This window comes from Perognathus longimembris, chromosome 20 (genome assembly GCF_023159225.1).
Source record: "Perognathus longimembris pacificus isolate PPM17 chromosome 20, ASM2315922v1, whole genome shotgun sequence".
NCBI classification, from domain to species: Eukaryota; Metazoa; Chordata; class Mammalia; order Rodentia; family Heteromyidae; genus Perognathus; species Perognathus longimembris.
Window position 1 is genome coordinate 41,663,535 of NC_063180.1, and position 17,720 is coordinate 41,681,254.

Genomic DNA, 17,720 nt, shown 5'->3' on the forward strand with positions numbered 1-17,720 from the left:
CTGCCACTTGAGCCACAGCGCCCCCTCTGGCCGTTTTCCATATATGTGGTGCTGGGGAATCGAACTGAGAGCTTCATGTGTAGGAGGCAAGCACTCTTGCCACTAGGCCATATTCCCAGCCCCCCTGAGCTACTTTTGCTCAAGGCTAGCACTCTACCACTTGAGTCACAGCGCCACTTCCAGCTTTTTCTGTTTATGTGGTACTAAGGAATCAAAGTGAGGGCTTCATGCACACTAGGAAAGCAACTTACCACTAAGCCACATTCCCAACCCGGTTCTAGGCCATTAGGTATTGCTAGTCATTAGGTATTGCTGAAGGTGAGTGTGAGGAAAAAAATCTCAAGAGATGGTTGGAATATCAAAACTTTTTCACCTTGTGCCATTATATAAATCTTAGCGTGCTTTGAGGTGCATGGATGTTTTTGTTTATTGATGCAGGGCCATGGATATTACATGCTTGATCTAAGGTCCTGTGTACTAGGTACATCTCTAGAAACTTAGGAAAGTAATGAGCTGTCCTGAGCAAGGATCTTGAGAACCCCTCCCTGGGTTGGTGGCCAGTGGTAGCATGCTCACCATTACTTGGCACACAGTGGGGGACAGAGGAATGGTAGCTATGTTTCTAAGCATCTCTGTGTTTTGTTTCATTTTGTGTTTAATCTTGGTGGCTGAAGGTACTGGTAGCCCTTGCATGTGACCTGGAGCTAGACACTCTGCCTTGCTGTGCGGAGACACACAAGTGGGCGTGGTTCCGACGATACTGCATGGCGTCTCGAGTGGCTGTGGCTCTAGACAAAAGGTCACCATTGCCCCGCCTGTTTCTTGATGAGGTATTCCATGTTCTTCTTTTGTATTTGATATTGTAGTGCAAAGATCTTACAGACTTTAGCTGTAGGGTAAACAGCACACCAGTATTATGAGACATAGAAGTTTTTTCTCTTGCTAAGAAACACCAGCAAGGAAGAGAAGCAGACAGGTGAACGTGAGGAATCTGACACTGAATTGGTATGAGTTCTGTTTTAGTAAAGATAAAGTGATGCTTTCCAGACGATTTCTGAGCATCCTAGAGTTGATTTCACTTACGAAATATAAAAATGATGATGTTGATGTTGATATTCCTCTATTCCCAGGCAGAGATTCCTCTGGTCTTCTCAAGTTAGAATTTAACATTTTTATTTTTGACTTCAGTGTTCGATTCATGATCTCATATCATCTAGGTGGCTAAGAAAATTCGTGAGTTAATGGCAGATAGTGAAAACATGGATGTTCTTCACGAGAGCCATGACATTTTTAAGAGAGAGCAAGACGAACAACTTGTACAGTGGATGAACAGGTTAGTAACATCAGAAATAAGCAATAATGGCCAGGCGCCGGTGGCGCACACCTGTAATTGTAGATACTCAGGAGGCTGAGATCCAAAAGTTTCTGTTCAAAGCCAGTGGGGCAGGAAAGTCCATGAGTCCCTTATCTCCAATCAACAATCTAAAGCCAGAAGCCAAAAATCAAAGCCAGAAGCTGTGGTTCAAGTGGTAGAGCATTAGCCTTGAGTTCAAGAACTGCCAAAGGAAGGGAGGGGAGGGGAGGGGAGGGGAGGGGAGGGGAGGGGAGGGGAGGGGAGGGGAGGGGAGGGGGAGGGAGGGGGGGAGGAGAGAGGAAGGAAGGAAGGAAGGAAGGAAGGAAGGAAGGAAGGAAGGAGCGAGCAATAATGTTCTATGTGTATGAAAGAGGTTTCACTTGCAGTTTTATTTTCCAGTACTGTGATTTGAATTTACGCTTCATGTGTGCAGGGCAGATGCGCTCTGGCTTAAGTCATATGACCAGATCTTTTTCTTGTAGTTAACTTTTCAAATTAGGATCTTGCATTGTTGTCTGTGTCATCCTGGACTTTGGCCTCCTAATTTATACTTTCCAGGGTTGCTGGCATGACTGGGTACATGCCACCCTTAACCATCTTTTATGGCTGAAGCAAAGTCTCTAAAACTTATTATCTGGGCTAGCCTAGAACCCTCATCTTCCCAATCTCCACCCCCCAAGTAGCTACAATTACACATGTAAGCTCCTTCAGCTATCTGCACATGAAAGTCTTTGCAGTGTCAAATATTCTTTTACTGTGGTTGTAGGCGACCAGATGATTGGACTCTTTCTGCTGGTGGCAGTGGTACCATTTATGGATGGGGGCATAATCACAGGGGCCAGCTTGGGGGCATCGAGGGTGCAAAAGTCAAAGTCCCCACTCCATGCGAAGCCCTTGCTACCCTCAGACCAGTGCAGTTAATCGGAGGAGAGCAGACACTTTTTGCTGTGACAGCCGATGGCAAGGTAAGGTGCACTTTGTGTGTGTCATACTGTCATTAAGACTGCTACAGTTATGGCTAGATGTGTTGTGTTGTTAGATTCTTGTACATGTAAGGATGTGTACTTAAATATTGTCTCAAGATTAATCATACCTAAGAATTGCTGTTTTAACCCTTCCCTCTCCCTTACCTTTGTGTCATTGCACAAACACATTGGGAAAGTAGCACTGAAATTCTATAGGAGGGATGTTTACTGTGTATTTGGAAGTGATGTCTGATCTGTGTTTTCTTCTAATTAATGACAAAGATATTTTGTGTCCCCAAGTAAGTATATAGTTAAAATAGTGCTTTGTACTATTTCTTGCTCCCTAGCTGAAAGATTTAAATAAGTCTGTAGTTTTTCTATGGGGTATCAAAGTAATATTGTCAGCTTTTATGTAGAATAGATAACTAAATCCATTTTGCTTGTCTGTTTTTCTCAATGTTAACTGTGGTTGGTATTCTAGAAAAACAGGGAATACTTCCAAGGACAAAACTTTAGTTTCAATATATTGTTGGTGAATATGGGATTTATAATAATCATATGCTTTTCTTGTATTTTTTATAGGTTCGATAAGTGTGTGTGTGTGTGTGTGTGTGGCTTTCTGATCAATATAAATACCAGAGATAATTAACTCACAAGGATAAAGTCTTACTAAAGCATAGTCCTATGGGTGCTAGTCCACAATTACATACAGTACATCCATTACTTGGGGCCTCTTGTGGAGGCCCCATGATGACCATGATGAAGAGTGTGTGGTAAAACAAACTGTTCACACCACGTAAGTGAGAGAGGGAGAGAGGGCCCCATAGTTGTTTTCAGACATGCCACCAGTAACCCAAAGGTCACTGCCGAGCTTGCCCCTACCTCCCCAAAGTTCCGTCACTTCCCAATCATGCCATCTTACATGGGCATTTGGAAGGCAGTCATGCAAAACAGTAGCAATATGTGAAATCTTAAACTTCCCTGTGATCTTGAATTCTTTTCTCTTTCGTAGAAAAGAAAAATGTCTAGAGCACTCACCAGTTTGTTTTTTTATTAAGTGTGAGACTATTTGGATGAAAATCTGATGTCCCTCTCCTTTCTCTCATCGTAGCTATATGCCACTGGCTATGGTGCTGGTGGCAGACTAGGGATTGGAGGGACAGAGTCAGTATCCACCCCAACTCTGCTGGAATCCATTCAGCACGTGTTCATTAAGAAAGTGGCCGTGAACTCGGGAGGCAAGCACTGCCTGGCCCTCTCTTCCGAAGGAGAAGTTTACTCTTGGGGAGAGGCAGAAGATGGGAAGTTGGGACATGGCAACCGAAGGTAGTGTGTGAAAACAGTACTCCGACATGACGTTTCCCTTTGTTTTACTGTTGAGACATTGCATTGCCACTTTGGTTTGTAGAGAATTGTTAACAATAATCTACTCACATTAAATAATAATCATTACTCGTTTGCCAGAAATAGGTTCTCATACACAAGGTGGGTTTACCTGTGTGATTTCTGTACTTGGAGCTAAGATCCAGGTCTGCGGTTTTGGTTTATTAAGTATGACACCTCTTCTCTCATTCTGGTCCATATTGTCCACTGAGTCACATTTGCATAACACTCATGATACTAAGTCTAAAGAGGATATAGCAGGAGTGAGGAGGAAGGACACATAAGTGACAATACTTCTAAAACAAAGGAACCCATTTGTTTTTTAAAAATCACAGCAAGTACCAGCCTAATTGGAGTAATAAGGGCCTTCCTTATGCTAGAAATAACTTAAAAATCACCAGAAAAAAAATATATAGGAGTCAACAGCCCTGCAGACATTATCATAGGATAGCAAAGTGGTATTCTATGAATTTGCTATTCAACTATCTATAGAAGATTGCCAGGAAGTGGCACCGCAAGGAGAAATCCAGGCAGATCCTGGAAAACTCCTGTAGTGTAAAGAACTCGAAGTCCAGGATGGAGGTCAAGAGATCTAGAGTTTGCATAATGCCAAAGAGGAGTGAGCTGTACAAGGAGAGCAGCTCAGAATCCTGAAGTCATTTGTGTATGAGGTCAAGTGACAAACCACCCAAATGATTATAAGGAACAGTCACCACAACCTATCTAAGGAGAAGATGGAGCTCCCAGTGGGCTCATAAATCATAAGACATGGAGAAGACTTCTAAAACAGTGTTCAATGGTAAAGAAAAAATTAATTGTATAGTAGCTCTTGTTTTGATCCTACCAATCACCTCAAGACCTGAAATGATTAAGCTGTTTATCAGTAACATATTTCAGAAGCCAAAGCTAAAGGATACTTACATGATCACAAATAAATCAAGTCCCCAAAAAGGTAAACTTCACAATGACCTGTATCCACTTGAAACTTTAAGATATGCAAAAGAGCAAGAAAATATAACCCAGATGAGGATAAAAACCAATTAAGTGAGGGGTGGGCTAAAATTTAGCTCAGTGGAAAAGCACTTGCCTCACAAGTGCAAGGCCCTAAGTTCAGTCATCTGCTCTTAAACAAAAAACAATAATAAACCAACATTAAAACTGACCCAGAAATGACACAGCTATAGAATTGCTAGCTGAAACTTTACTGAAAGAATTACTTTAACCACGTGTTATATCCTCAAGAAGATGGAAAGAAATCTGAACATGTTAAGCTTGGAAGTTATTTAAGTAATCAAATCAAAGTCCCAAAGATGAAAAATAATAGAATCAGAAATGAAAAATGAGCTGGATGGAATTTGAGACAGACATTGTAGAAGAAAGGATCAGTGAAATGGAAGACATGACAGTAGAAACTTCCAGCGTGGAACACAGAAAGAACACACAAGTGAACACAACACCAGTGAGCCATGAAACAACCTCAAATGGCCCAACCTATGTACAATTGGAATCAACAAAGGCTCTGAGAAATTTTGAAGAAATAATGGGTGAAATTCCAAGTTGATTTAAAAACTAAACCAGCTGGGCACCAGTGATGCTAACCTAGAATCCTAAATACGTGAAAGCTAAGATTGACGGGTTTGAGGCTAGCCCAGTCAGAATAATTCATGAGACCCCTTCTCAACCCATCGATGGGCTCAGTGGCTTACAGCTCCCATCCCAAGCTACTTGAGAGACAGTTGTGACCAACCCAGGCAGAAAAGTGCACTAGACTCCTTCTCCACAGAGAGAAGCTGCTGTTGTCCCACAGCTATGAGAAGCCTAAAGTAAATGGATCTAGTCTAGACACACACCAGAGAGGGAAATTGAGACTCTAACCTAAAAATAATTAGTGAAAAACGGGATCAGAGACATGGCTCAGCAATAGAGCAAACCTAGCGACCACAAGGCTCTGAGTTCAAATGCTGAAAACAGAAAGAGTAGGTAGGAGGGGAGAATGGGAAGGAAAGGAATAGGAGAAGCAACAAAAACAAAAATACTATAGATTTAAAACTCTATGGGTTTAAGAATTTTAAACCTAAATAAAAGAAACATAAGGGAAAAAGTATGCTAAGGTAGATTGAATAGGTTAGAGGGAAATAGAGGAAATAGAAAGCACAGTTGATTTGTAGCGAAGTGGGTGCATGATTTCTCTTACAACCTTTAACAACATTAAATTCATTTTCAGCCCATTCAGCCCTCCAGCCTCTCTCTGGTTTAGAAGTGTGAAACGTGTACTCTGGAAGAGTCAGGATCCTGTGTAAAGAGAGAGAAGTAGGAGATTATGAACGATGACCTCAGTTCTCAATGATCCTTCCTTACTGACTTAGTAACAACTTGTTTGAGCATGAGTTTGTTGATAGGTACATCTTGAATACATGGCAAGCAGACACAAAACACAGTATTTAGTAGGTTTTTTTAAATATTCAGAAATAAAAGTGTGTTTCAGTTACATTTGGTGTCTTTTCTTATAGTCCGTGTGACCGCCCTCGTGTCATTGAGTCTCTGAGAGGAATTGAAGTGGTTGACGTTGCTGCTGGTGGAGCCCATAGCGCATGCGTCACAGCAGCTGGAGACCTCTACACATGGGGCAAAGGCCGGTACGGCCGCCTGGGGCACAGTGACAGTGAGGACCAGTTAAAGCCAAAGCTGGTGAGAAGGTGCCACATTCAAAGACCCAGGCCCTAGCTGAGGACCACACTGCTCACTCCCGAACTCTGGAGTGGGGGATAGGGGCACTTTGCCATGGTCGTTACAATTTGGAAATACCAAATATGTTCCCCGCCCTATGTATCCTCTTAGTTTTAAGACTGAGGACCATTGGCTCATTTTTTAAGTCCGTTTTCTTTTTGGTAGAAATAAAAGAACCTATAGGTGTGTACATTCCTTTCCAAAGATGGCGTGAACAGCAAGGAGGTGTAGAATTGGCTCATCCGAATGCCTCCTGTAGTTCAGATTTCCACAGTAGACCCTTGGTATCCATACATACATGGTTCCTAGAAGATGGCTATGGCGGACAGCGACCATGGCTGCTCACTCAAGATGCGTAGCATACAGTACTATACGGCTTCACGGGACACCACCCGGCTTCCAGACAAACACAGGCCACCTTCCAGCAGATCTAAACTTTTCACTTTGTTGCTTAAATGATGCACAGTAACTTTCACCTTGCTTTTTTTGGAGGAATATTTTTCCCAAAATAAAGGCAGGAAAACACTCTGCAGAGCACACTGTGATCTAAGCAAAACTAATACGAATGTAGGTCTAAGAGCTTTTCCAACTGAACTGTCAAGTGAGCGTAGGAATGAAAAGTTTTGCTTTTGGATTTATTAGATCACCTGTGGTCAAAGCCATGGGTAATAAATCCATGAATAAAGTGAGCATACTGTGTAGTTTAGTAGAGGCTGGTTATTTGCTGTTGTATAAGATTATTAAAATTGTTCATTCTTGGTAAAAGCTTCAAACACTCAAATAAAAACAAATGGCGGAGCCAGGTGCCAGTGGCTCTTGAGCCTGTAATTCTAGCTACTCAGGAAGCTGAGATCTGGGGATCATGGTTCAAAGCCAGCCTGGAACAGGAAAGTCCATGAGACTCTTAATCTCCAATGAACCACCAGAAAACCTACAAATGATGCTATCTATGGCTCCAAGTGCAGAGTGCTAGCCTTGAGTGAAAAAGCTCAGGGACAGCGCCCAGGCCCTAAGTTCAAGCCTCACAGATCAACAACAACAAAATAGTGGCATTGTAACTCCTCCCCGTTGTGTATGTCAGCTCACCTCTGTGTCCCTTTTTCTGAAGGTGGAAGTACTTCAGGGCCACCGCGTGGTGGACATCGCCTGTGGCAGTGGTGACGCCCAGACGCTCTGCCTCACTGATGACGACACTGTCTGGTCCTGGGGAGACGGGGACTACGGCAAGCTGGGTAGAGGAGGCAGCGATGGCTGCAAAGTGCCCATGAAGGTAGTTCCTGTCCTTCCTGCCACTGCGATCGCTTTCCCCTCCGTGCTTCTCAGGAGCATTTTAGCCTCATCTTTACCTTCTTACAGAAAATCTATTGGGGCATTGAGCTAAATAAAAAGGAGTATGGGTCCGAGGCATTGAGATAGTTGGAGTGCTCTGTGTAAGCCTGTGGGGGGGGGGGGGGTGGGATGTAATCCCAGCAGGGCTCTGAGGAGCCCGTGGCTTTATTTAGTATATAGACATATTGGAGGAGCGAGGTAACTCTCAGTCCTCCTCACTTCAGCTTCCATGGGTGGGTAGATGCCACATAGACCAGAGTTTGCTGAAAGGGCTGATTCTCAAAAGTGGTAGACAGCTGGGGATATGGCCTAGTGGCAAGAGCGCTTGCCTCGTATACTTGAAGCCCTGGGTTTGATTCCCCAGCACCACATATACAGAAAATGGCCAGAAGTGGCGCTGTGACTCAAGTGGCAGAGTGCTAGCCTTGAGCAAAAAGAAGCCAGGGACAGTGCTCAGGCCCTGAGTCCAAGCCCAGGACTGGCAAAAAAAAAAAAAAAAAAAAAAAGAAAAGAAAATCAAAAGTGGTAGAGATGAGCCTTAAGTATGAAAAAGCTCAGGGACAATGCCCAGGCCCTGAGCTCAAGCCCCACAACCACCAACAACAATAGTAGTAATGTATCCCCTTAGTCACACACATCTGCCGACTTGAGGCTGCCTCCCTTTCTAGCTCTCTGTCCCATGCAGGTATACAGTATGATAACCACATCGTAGATTGCAGGAGGGTTTTCGCCTTTATGAAAAATGGTCTGTTGTAGACCGAAGGCAGCTTTATTCAAAGGCTTTGAACCTTACTGGAATGCTGACCCCTGGCGGGGATAGAGAATAGGGCCGCTGCCACCGCGACACAGCCGGAAAGGACCCTAGTTAAGCAAATGAAATGTTAAAGTTTATAATGGAGTGTGAGAACATTCACAGAGGTCGTAAGCAGCTTGCTGGGTGAGAAGTAAGGACAGATAAGTGAAACCCAGTGGGACCCCGGGGTGCTGAATGAGGAGGGTCCTAAACACTGCGTGTGCAGGGACAGACAGGGGTAGGTCACAGGACTGCCAATTAGGTGACCTGCATAGAGACAGGACTTAGTTGCTCCTAGCTGGGCCTCCTCTGTTGTCTCTTGCTGCCTCTTTACGGGTTGGAGAGGGCTTGGTAGGGAATGAGGACTAGCTTAGGGACATGTCCCCTGCCTGGTGATGTGTGCTGGGTCCTCAGTTCCCCGTGTCAGTACATCTGCTGTCAGGTGCTCCTTCCGCTTGCTTCCTGGGAGCGCGGTTGGTGGTTAAGTAGAAGGTGGTTTTAAGTTGTCCTGAAGATTCCACACAGGTGTGGATTTTCAGAATGCTTAGTAGATTTAGTCCTATCTCAGAATGGTTGCAACAGTCCGCAGTGACTGTGATGGAGTCTAATTGAACCCCTCTTCCCTCTTCCAGATCGATTCTCTCACTGGCCTTGGAGTAGTTAAAGTGGAATGTGGATCTCAGTTTTCTGTCGCCCTTACCAAATCCGGAGCTGTTTATACGTGGTATGCAAGATTCTGTTTAATCTCACCAAAACCAGAAAGCTACGCCTTCTCATCCACTGGAATATGACTAATGGCGGGCTGTGATTTCCGTCCTGCAGTGTAAAGCTGGCACCAGGAGGGGGGAAGGGTAGACACGAGAATGACCATGACCCAATAAATTCCATCCTCCTCTTGTGTGCAGGGGCAAAGGTGACTATCACCGGCTGGGCCATGGATCTGACGATCACGTGCGGAGACCGAGGCAGGTCCAGGGGCTGCAGGGAAAGAAAGTCATCGCCATTGCCACCGGCTCCCTGCACTGTGTGTGCTGCACAGAGGACGGTAGGTGGGAGGCCTGACACGGCAGACCAGGCCAGGCCAGGCCTGTGCATCTAATCAGGTTCCGCAGGTTAGCACCGCGGTACCAAGGGCGCGCGCAGTGTCCTGCAGGTCCCTCTGTTTGTTGGGCTTCTGAGCAACATTTCCTCCTAGGAACAAAAAAGGCTTTACAGTCTTGACTTAAACAGTACATCGTATTTTAACCACTAGCCTACCTGTGAGATTTATACAGTCGATCCTCAGATTGTCTTCTGCTTGGCTTTATGTCATGATGTGCATTGTCATGATTACATTCTTCCTCTAGTACAAGACAATCCAGCTTCATCTCGTACTTTCTAGGCCCCACGCCTAGAATTGAACACTTCCCCAAGGAGCCCCAGTGCCTCTATAGGAGAAATGGTATTTACAAGATGTAGGTGGTACACATACTCATTGCAGTTAGAGTCTCTGCTCCCCAGACGTTGGTGGACAAGAGAATATACAGCTAAATAGTATTCACATTTGCACTTTTATTTCTCTGTCCATGTATGTTGAAACCCATTATTTCACAGCAGTACCCTTCATTCTGGTTTACTACTCTAGAAGAGCTCATTCTGATTTTCTCTTTTTCCATACTTAGAGGTCCTTTCTCTTGTTGAACAATCTGGGTCTCACTGTCCCTCCTGTCATGGTGGGACTGCTCTTCATGGTGCGCCCAGCATCCTGTCACCCCCTTTGCAATGCGTCTTCCCCGCTGTATGAGTCTGGAGATGCACTGAGCCACCCTCTGTGCTTTGTCGCTCTCAACGGAAACACTTCACCATGCCTCTGCCTCTTTGCAACCACACCTTCTCAGCTCGTTTATACGCAGTCACCTACCTAATGCGTTAGGACTGGACTGTTGAGGACAGGAAGGAGTTCATAGCACACTGCCTGGATCCTGCAGGCAGGGCAGCATGCTTTATAGAATAAGGCTCACTGGTGGTACGACAGCAGAGCTAAGGAGAACTCTGGAGAACGTAAAGCCTGTTTCTGTGCTAGGCACCAGTGAGTGGCCTTAGAATATTTTTGTAGTAATATTTCATAGTTGGAATCCTAGCCATGATAAACGGAAAAGTATAATTCGTATAAATGTTATATGTAGGTTATGAATATCTATACTCTCAACACTTGAGATTTTGTTTGTTTAAAAAAATGTTTTTCTGGGCTGGGGATATAGCCTAGTGGCAAGAGTGCCTGCCTCGGATACATGAGGCCCTAGGTTCGATTCCCCAGCACCACATATACAGAAAACGGCCAGAAGCGGCGCTGTGGCTCAAGTGGCAGAGTGCTAGCCTTGAGCGCGAAGAAGCCAGGGACAGTGCTCAGGCCCTGAGTCCAAGGCCCAGGACTGGCCAAAAAAAAAAAAAATGTTTTTCTGGGCTGGGGATATGGCCTAGTGGCAAGAGTACTTTCCTTATATACATGAAGCCCTGGGTTCGATTCCCCAGCACCACATATACAGAAAACAGCCAGAAGTGGCGCTGTGGCTCAAGTGGCAGAGTGCTAGCCTTGAGCAAAAAGAAGCCAGAGACAGTGCTCAGGCCCTGAGTCCAAGCCCCAGGACTGGCAAAAAAAAAAAAAGTTTTTCCCCTCCTCCTCTATGTACCATGCCATAGCTGATGGAGTTGTTAGGATATTTCCATCTGATTCATTAGTGCTAGTTCTGATTGAGAGCTGCTGTAGTTACATGTCTAGTCCTGTGAACTACTGCTGGATATTTAAGATTGGGGTCTAGTGCCTCTCACTAGAAAAGTTATGTTACCCTGTAGGGACTGTGGATGGAGGGTCAGCTTTTGGATGTGTGTTCACTTCTGGGTCACACAGGAAGTTGATTTTCAGAGAGTAGAATGCCAACACAGAGAAGAACAGTGAACAGAAGAACAGAAGAACAGGTGGGAAAGCAGCCACCTGTCCTGGTATTCATGTTTTTACTCCAAATTCCCTTTGTCTAGGTGAAGTTTATACATGGGGTGACAATGACGAGGGACAGCTAGGAGATGGAACCACAAACGCCATCCAAAGGCCTCGATTGGTAGCCGCCCTTCAGGGTAAGAAGGTCAACCGTGTGGCCTGTGGCTCAGCACATACCCTTGCCTGGTCAACCAGCAAGCCAGCCAGCGCTGGCAAGCTCCCTGCACAGGTCAGTACCGGTCAGGACAGCGGCCTCACCCTGCTGTTACGTAGTTACAGAGGTGTTTCGTTAAAAATAATTCAGTTTATAATCTTAAAACTGCTGTAGAGCCTTAATACTGAGCTGAAGGTATAGCTCAGTAGTAGAATGCTTGCCTAGCATGTATAAATCCCTGGGTTCTATCCTCAGCACCAGAGGAAAAGCAAAATCTTGATATTAATGCCAGCCAACCAAACTTGTGTGTATCAATGGATTGCCTTCTATGTCATATAAGCAACACCAAATGATTCCCATAATACATGCATTGTGTTTTTCATAGTAAATATGTAGACTGATATTTTTAGCATTTTCACTAGTTTGCATTATTTCTCTCTGTTTTGTTTTGGGGTTTTTTGCCAGTCTGGGGGCTTGAACTCAGAGCCTGAGCACTGTCCCTGGCTTCTTTTTGCTCGAGGCTAGCACTCTACCACTTGAGCCACAGCGCCACTTCTGGCTCTTTCTATATATGTGGTACTGAGGAATCGAACCCAGGGCTTCATGTGTACGAGGCAAGCTCTTTACCACCAGGCCATATTCCCAGCCCCACATTATTTGTCTCAAACTATTCAGAATCTTATTCTAGAAGCAACATTGAGGTTTTTCAATTCCGAAATCCTAATGCTTCCATTTTTTTTAAAAAAAAATTTCAAAATCCATTTAGAGCTGGGTGCTGGTAGCTCATGCCTAATAATATCAGCTACTCAGGAGGCTGAGATCTGAGGATCATTGTTCAAAGCCAGCCTGGACAGAAAAATCCATGAGACTCCCAGTTCACCACCAGTTCCCTGGGAGTAGAACTGTGGCTCAAAGTGGTAGAGCATGAGTCTTAAGCAAAAAGATCTCAGGGACAGCTCCCGGGCCCTGAGTTCAAGCCCCATGACCGACAAAACAAGATGCATTTAGCAACTGTGGCTTTTGTGTGCCTTTGACGCCTAAAGGGACTGCCTGGCTTCCATGTTGCAGGTCCCCATGGAGTATAATCACCTGCAGGAGATCCCCATCGTCTCCCTGAGGAACCGGCTGCTGCTGCTGCATCACATCTCCGAGCTCTTCTGCCCCTGCATCCCCATGTTTGACCTGGAGGGCTCTCTTGACGAAACCGGACTTGGGCCTTCCGTTGGCTTTGACACTCTCCGAGGGATCCTGATATCTCAGGGAAAGGTATACTGATGTAGAAATGTGGGGCACAGGTGGTAAACTGAAAAGCCCTGTACCAGGACTGTAGAATCGAGAATTCAAGTCATTGAGCCATGTGCCAGCTTGCGTCTCTGTGTATTTAAAATATTTCCGTGAAAAACTAGACAAAAAAACTTCTTCCTATTTGGAGTTTGTCTTAAGACTTAATAGTATAGTGATGCATTTTCCCTTTGCACTCTCTTTCATCTCTCTAAAAGAATAGATAAGAGGCTGGGAATATGGCCTAGTGGCAGAGTGCTCGCCTCGTATACGTGAAGCCCTGGGTTCGATTCCTCAGCACCACATATACAGAAAAGGCCAGAAGTGGTGCTGTGGCTCACGTGGCAGAGTGCTAGCCTTGAGCAAAAAAGAAGCCAGGGACAGTGCTCAGGCCCTGAGTCCATGCCCCAGGACTGGCAACAAAAACAAAACAAATAGACTAAAAGAATAGATGGGGCACAGGTGATCCCTAAAATTGAGCCTTTGTTCACACAGTGGTTCTTAGCCTTCCTGGCCATGATTCCTTAGGGCAAATTTCCATTCATACAGGAAGGAAAAATAATTAAGTAATTTCTTCTCCCAGAGATGTCCAGCAGATGGAGCTAAGACTTGTCTGAGGTAGCTTACACACTCAGTTGGCTGGTAGAGATTCCTTATGAAATGATTTTTTTTTTTCTGGTAGTGAGTGTGGATTCAGCCTCACATCATCAGGAAGATATTCTACTACTTGAACTTCTTTGCTTCACTTATTTTTTAGATGGGGTCTTGTGTTTCGGCCTGGGGCCACAGCCTGAGACTGTGACTTGCCTTCCTACAACCTTGCTCGTGGCTAGGATCACAAGTCCCCACCTTCATGCTCAGCCACCCAGCTTACCCAGCAAGCTAGGGTCTTGCTATCTTTTTGCATAGCCTGGCCTCTAACAGCTATCCTCTTGATCTCTGCCTCTCAAGGAACTGGGATTAGAAGCATGAACCACCATACCTAGCCCTGCAGATAATTTCACAAGGGTAGGCGTAGAATTAGGAATGAGGGCATCTGAAATTAACCAGGCTGGTTTTAACCCATAGACATTTTTAGTTGTTTAGAGTTCCTTTAGAGATAAAATGTCTTAGTGAGAAATTAAACATTTCCTGCCAATATGGGCATAGGGGTTCAAACTTGTAATCGTAGCTACTCAAGAGACAAGGTCAACTAAGCAAAAAGTTCATAAGGCCCTTAATTAAAAGCTAAATATGGCGATGCACATTTGTCATCCCAACTGTGCCAGAAGTGAAGACAGGGGCATAAGCAACCCAGGCATAAGTACAAGACCCTGTTTGAAAAATAACTAATGCAAAAAGGGCTAGGGGCGGGGGCTGGGAATATGGCAAGAGTGCTCGCCTCGTATACACGAAGCCCTGGGTTCGATTCCTCAGCACCACATATATAGAAAAAGCCGGAAGTGGCGCTGTGGCTCACGAGGTAGAGTGCTAGCCTTGAGCAAAAAGAAGCCAGGGACAGTGCTCAGGCCCTGAGTTCAAGCCCCAGGACTGGAAAAAAAAATAAAAAATGGCTAGGGGCATGACTCAAGTGGTCAAGTGCCTCTGTCATAAGCATGAGCTCCAGAGCTCAAATTCTAGTACTGCCAGAGAAAAAGAGGAAAGAGAAGTCCTGCTACTAGAAGCTATAAGATGATCTAGAACGAGGCTCGGTATCACAATAGTCCACTTGGCTGGGGTCCCCATCCCTGTGGAACTAGATAGAGATCGTGAGTCCATGTGAAGCTCCTTCAGTTATGCCAGGCCCTCAGTGGGGATTGGGGGATTTGCAAGCAGTGACCGTGGACATCGGGAGGCATCAGCAGTTGACCCTGGGCCTTTGACAGCTAGAGCAACAACATAGGGTAACGTGAGTCAGAATCCAGCCCTAACCCCTTCGCTGCCAGAGCAGTGACGTATTGCACAGGGCCTCTGGTCGGACCCAAGTGTTCAAACTCCTTTGCACTGCAAGTCGCTCTTTTTGGCCGGGACCCAGGAGAGGAAGCATCTGAGGCTGCTCCCGGGGCCTCTGCTAGTAGTTTTGCTTCCACTCGTGCTTGCTGGATGCTTTCTCCCTGCCCCCGGTGGTGTTCCTGCTGTCGGGGGCCCTGGCCCTCCGACTGTGACCTCACCTACGCTGCTAGGTTAACAGCAGGCCCTGCTGCTTCCTACCCCAGAATTGGAGCAGGTGTTGGCCATGCCCCCTCCTCGCTGCTCTACCTATGCCTGTTCTTCTAGAAGACCCCGCCTCCTCACCAGCCAGGCTGCCCCCCTCCCCAGCCCCCCCCCCATACCTTGCAACCCAAACAAGGAGAATTAACCGTTTTCTGTTTCAAGAAGACTGACTTTGGGGACCAGAGAATGTTAAGCAGTAATGACATCACTGCTCCTTGCCCGATGCCTTCTCCTTGAGATCCTAAATCCTGTCTGCTGTGCTTTAGGAGGCAGCCTTCCGGAAAGTAGTGCAAGCCACCATGGTGCGAGATCGTCAACACGGGCCTGTTGTGGAGCTCAACCGCATCCAGGTAACACTCGGGAGCCACCTGCTCAGCATGGCACCGCCTCAGAAGAGGCCTTCTCTCGGGGTGTGAAATGTGTCCCTGCAGTGTGAGGGGAGACAAGCTTGTCGCTGGCCTTTCTGAGCCCACGCCTCGAGAGCAGGCACCCGCCCTCCTGGGTGGGGAGTTCTTTGATGCCAAGGCGGTCAAGCAACAGTTAAGTGGTTTTCTTTTGCCAGTCCTAGCACTTGAACTCGGGGCCTAGGCGCTGTCCCTGAGCTTCTTTTTGCTCAAGTCTAGTGCTCTACCACTTGAGCCACAGCACCGCTTCCAGCTTTTTCTGAGTAGTTTATTAGAGGTTAAGAGTCTTATGAACTTTAATGCCCAGGCTGGCTTTGAACCCCGGTCCTCACATCTCAGCCTCCTGAATAGCTAGGATTATAGGGGTGAGCCACAGATGCCCAGCTAAGTGTTTTAAATGAACGTAAGAAAAATGGATTCCAGATAACCTAAAAAGTACAAAAAAAGAAAAAAAGGGGGGGGGAATAAAAACCAGCCACGTATTCCTGGCTGCCAGGCAACCAAGACCGAGGTCAGCATGGAGGGGAGAGGCGGGGGGTGGGGGGCTAGGGGCTACTGAGCCTTCCCTGCCCACAAGCGCAGCACAGAGTGATAAACACTGTGTCCTCTCTGGTGTGCATGCATGTGTCATAAGGAAAGCCAGCGCACTGTTTCCTAATTCACTGCTTTTTCCTCTGAACGAAGCATTTGCATCTCCCACGTCGTTACTCCGGGAGGCCCCTTCGGTGAGCCCACATTTCTCAGGGCTGTCTACAATGTACCTGAAGTTGCCACCTTGCCTTCAGCTCAGGCCGTGACAGGTCACATTCCTGCCAGCCTTGCACCCTCTCTGGTTCTGGACGCTTTCTAACTTAATACGCCCGAATGTCTAATAGGCTCACATAAGATGTGAATTCATACCGCTGCCAACTCTACAAAAACTTACCATCTTAAGAATTTAATTAAAGATAAAGGGGAGTCCTGGCCAGTGATGATGATAATGTGTGACACTTGACCTTTAAATGGGGGAATGAAATTGGCCTCGCCTCTCAGAGGCCCCTTGGATCGGAGACAGCCGTGAAGAACAAATCCTTTGTTCCTGAACCTTTGTATTAACACATGATGTGTGCCCTGATGTCGATGACATGACCAGAGGTTTTTTTAGAAATTGTCCTTGGGGGCATTTGGAATCAAGACATCCAACTCTTGCCCTCTGTTGGCCAGTCCATGTGACCGCAAGGGTGGAGCTGCTTTCTCCACCAATGGACGTCAAAGCACCAGCATTCCAGGCTCTAAGCTGCTCGGCCCGTTCCACAAGGAAATGGGCTGTTTAAATAGGTTCATTCAAAAAAAAAAAAAAAAGCTTTGATTTCCCCACCTTGGCGTGGTCATCTTGGTTCGCTCTGCGTCATTGGGGTGGACATAGCGAAGCGCCGCAGTAAAGGAATGCACAGGGACTGAGCCCCACTGGCCCAGACCCCGCCTCCCAGGGCTTTGCCGGCTCCTCGGAGTCGGGGTCGGCGCTGTCACTTGAGCAGCCAGGCCTGGAGGGCACCAGCGCAGCCCCAAGATAACCGCGCCGCGGCTGCCTTTCTTTTAAAAAGAACTTCTTTCCTATTTGCCTTCCTATCCCTGGCTGTGTGTTACCAAACTGTTCAGTGCGAAGGAAGGGAGGAAGGGCGGAAGGGCGGAAGGGAGGGCTAGGGAGTCCCTGCCCTGTCCAGTGTGCAGCGTGGGCTAACGTCTGAGCTGCTGCCATGCTCTGTGGCCCCAGCCGAGTATCTCAGAGCACAGTGCTCAGAGCACTCTGTCCTCTCCTAAGGCTGGAAAGTGCTCCACATGGACGGAAATAGAAGTCTTTTTTGACCCAGATGAGCATGGAATGGGGGAACCTTTGGTGACCCCAAGGTGAACACAGGGGGCCTGCTCTGAACCAGAATGACTGTGGCATTTCTGTCCCAGATATCCGCAGCGGTAGTGGAATTGCCCCGGGCCGGCCTTGCCTCCCAGCGTGGGGAAGGAGCTCCCACCCCTGCCTGGCAGAAAGGACCCCAGAGACTCTGAGCACGTGTAGTCTTTCTAGAGGGCTTGTGCGTGCTGTGAATAGGATTTCGTTTTACACACACACACACACAAAAAAAAAAGCTTGAAAATCAGTGTCCATTAAAACCTTTCGTATTACTT

General features: G+C 46.4%; 1 protein-coding gene across 5 annotated transcripts in view; it reads left to right on the forward strand.

Moving 5' to 3' along the window:
* Window positions 1–17,720, forward strand: part of Herc2 (HECT and RLD domain containing E3 ubiquitin protein ligase 2) — a 132,653-nt gene that overhangs the window by 107,858 nt on the left and 7,075 nt on the right. For all 5 annotated transcript variants that reach the window (XM_048329843.1, XM_048329848.1, XM_048329844.1 and 2 more), the window contains 11 exons: window positions 675–830; window positions 1,218–1,333; window positions 2,121–2,319; window positions 3,431–3,645; window positions 6,213–6,390; window positions 7,538–7,699; window positions 9,184–9,275; window positions 9,457–9,596; window positions 11,567–11,754; window positions 12,748–12,945; window positions 15,420–15,503. In XM_048329843.1, coding sequence (XP_048185800.1) covers window positions 675–830; window positions 1,218–1,333; window positions 2,121–2,319; window positions 3,431–3,645; window positions 6,213–6,390; window positions 7,538–7,699; window positions 9,184–9,275; window positions 9,457–9,596; window positions 11,567–11,754; window positions 12,748–12,945; window positions 15,420–15,503 — 1,728 coding nt within the window. The remainder of the gene's footprint in view (window positions 1–674; window positions 831–1,217; window positions 1,334–2,120; window positions 2,320–3,430; window positions 3,646–6,212; window positions 6,391–7,537; window positions 7,700–9,183; window positions 9,276–9,456; window positions 9,597–11,566; window positions 11,755–12,747; window positions 12,946–15,419; window positions 15,504–17,720) is intronic.